The sequence below is a fragment of the Electrophorus electricus genome, chromosome 18 (assembly GCF_013358815.1).
Source record: "Electrophorus electricus isolate fEleEle1 chromosome 18, fEleEle1.pri, whole genome shotgun sequence".
Classification (NCBI taxonomy): domain Eukaryota; kingdom Metazoa; phylum Chordata; class Actinopteri; order Gymnotiformes; family Gymnotidae; genus Electrophorus; species Electrophorus electricus.
Genome location: NC_049552.1, coordinates 5,402,382 through 5,404,475, shown reverse-complemented (window position 1 = coordinate 5,404,475; position 2,094 = coordinate 5,402,382). Strand labels below are relative to the sequence as shown.

At 42.8% G+C, this 2,094-nt stretch overlaps 1 protein-coding gene across 1 annotated transcript; it reads right to left on the bottom strand.

Moving 5' to 3' along the window:
* LOC118242958 (beta-1,3-galactosyl-O-glycosyl-glycoprotein beta-1,6-N-acetylglucosaminyltransferase-like) lies at nucleotides 1–1,720 on the bottom strand. The gene has a single exon (XM_035536337.1). The coding sequence runs from the start codon at nucleotides 1,308–1,310 to the stop codon at nucleotides 39–41; it is 1,272 nt and encodes a 423-aa protein (XP_035392230.1). The 5' UTR covers nucleotides 1,311–1,720; the 3' UTR covers nucleotides 1–38.
* Between the last annotated feature and the right edge of the window lie 374 nt (nucleotides 1,721–2,094).

Sequence of the window (2,094 nt, the reverse complement as noted above, 5' to 3'; positions counted from 1 at the left end):
TATACAATAATATATTATAATGTTTATAGAAATTTCATTCAATGTTGCTTAATTAAGGCCCTGTGCCTGAGATACTTCTCTAGGCATCGGATGGCGATGGGGTCAAAGTCTGTGTCAAACTTATTAGCGAACAGGTGGCGCTGTTCTAACATCCACTGCAGGTCCCCTGCCCCATACACACACACAGCCCTGACATGAGTGCCCTGACAGGGTGGATACACTGCATCTAAGGCACCTTCATGGCCTGCCCACTTAATTAACCGGGAGATGGTGAAAATGTCTGTGATGTCATATTTAGAGTTGGCACGGAGGTAGCCAGGAACTTCAGGAATACGTTGCATTGTAGCCCAGAGGAACTCATCCGGGCTGTAGGTGTCATTTGACCATGAAATGAGTGCCTGAGCTTTGGGGTCCTCGAGTACAAAACGCACATAAGCACGACTTACCACTATATATGCACCCCCTGAAAAAATCTTTATTCCCAAAGGTGGAGGTTTTTTGTCCTGATTGGTCTTCTGAATTTTGTCACGTACCATACGGTAGCTCTTCTTCCATCTGGCCTCCTTATTATGGGGCATGACCTCAGTCTCCAGGCTGTTGCCACCACCCAGTGCCTTAAGGGCCCGCACGATCTCCAAATTGGTTTTGATCGGGAAGTCCTGCCCACACAGGTTGATAAAGTACTTCCAGTTACTGCTGATCTGCAGGAGGTCCCTCATGCAGTTGATGTCGGCTTGCACACGACTCCAGCTAGCGTAGATCACCTTTTCAAGCTGGCTGGCTATGAAGACATTGTCAAAGCATGAAACAATAGAGTCGATAGCTGTCTTGAAGGACTTGGGTGCCTTTTTGTCCACATGGATGCAGTAGAAGTTCTGAGGGGCATAGATGGACCTCAGGAGCCGCTCAAAGTTCTGCACCTTGTGGTGGACGACGATTGAATAAGCCACTGGGAACGCCTCTTCCTCTTCACTCAGTGGGAGGGGGAGGTACTTCCGAGTGGTACGGAACACCTCACAATCATTCGTCAGCTCGATGTAGCTCTTATCGGAAATATGTGTTTTATTCTTGAAGTTCTTCGTGATGGTCAGCACCTTGGCACGTCCTATCTCTTCAACATCACCCTGTATGACTTTCTCGCATTGGCACTCATCTTCTGGTGTTTCATCATCTCTGAACTCCAGCCAGCTGTAGGCCACCTGGGCCTCTTCATGTAGGACCACTGAAAGTGTGAGCATGAACACACACATCAAGGCTCCAGCAAGCAGCACCCTCCGGAATCTTCTCTGTCTTCGACTCAGCAAGCCCATCAGAAATGCCTCTAGTACAACTGCTCAGAGAGTAGCCAGTCATGCCACCTGGAGGGATTATATTGTGAAGACTGTAAACATTCTCACAGCAACATAGTCTAAGGGATATGAAGCTAAATTAGCATTTACAGTAGTCTTAACAAGTTAATATAATTTGTACATCTACAAATCCATCTGAAAGTAATTTAGGCAATTTAAGTGTATTCTTCTTATATAGACAATCCAGCCAATCTATTTGTATTAAGTTAATTGCCTTTGTGTATCATTAAAATTTAGTAAAGTGTATCATTTGGTAACAAATTTGCAAATAATGTAATACATATGTTACATGTCAAACACCATTCATAATGTAATATAAAAATGTTTCCTGACATAATATCATTCTGGTTGTTGAGTGAACAGCTGAGGAAGCTCACTACTGGATGACATAATAAACGTTTTGTCCTATTTTGTCATGTCAATGACTTTAATTGTATTTTGCTTTGACCGGACCTATCTCATACATTTTAAAAATTAGCTCTGACTTCTATGTTTTGTCCTGTTTTGATTTTAAGTCTTAATTTACTGATAATCTACAGTCTGATTGTCTCCAGTTTAAACATTTCAATCTGTAGACTCTTTACATTTCAACACACAAGTTAAAGCTTAAACATGTACATACCATCACTGAAAGCCTCTTGTCTACACTGAAGACAGGTTTCGTTGGCCAAGAGTTTTCAGGGTCTGACGGCTTTCTTTATCATACCTTTGCTTTTGCCTTCCTTCTCTTTCTGAAGCACAAATG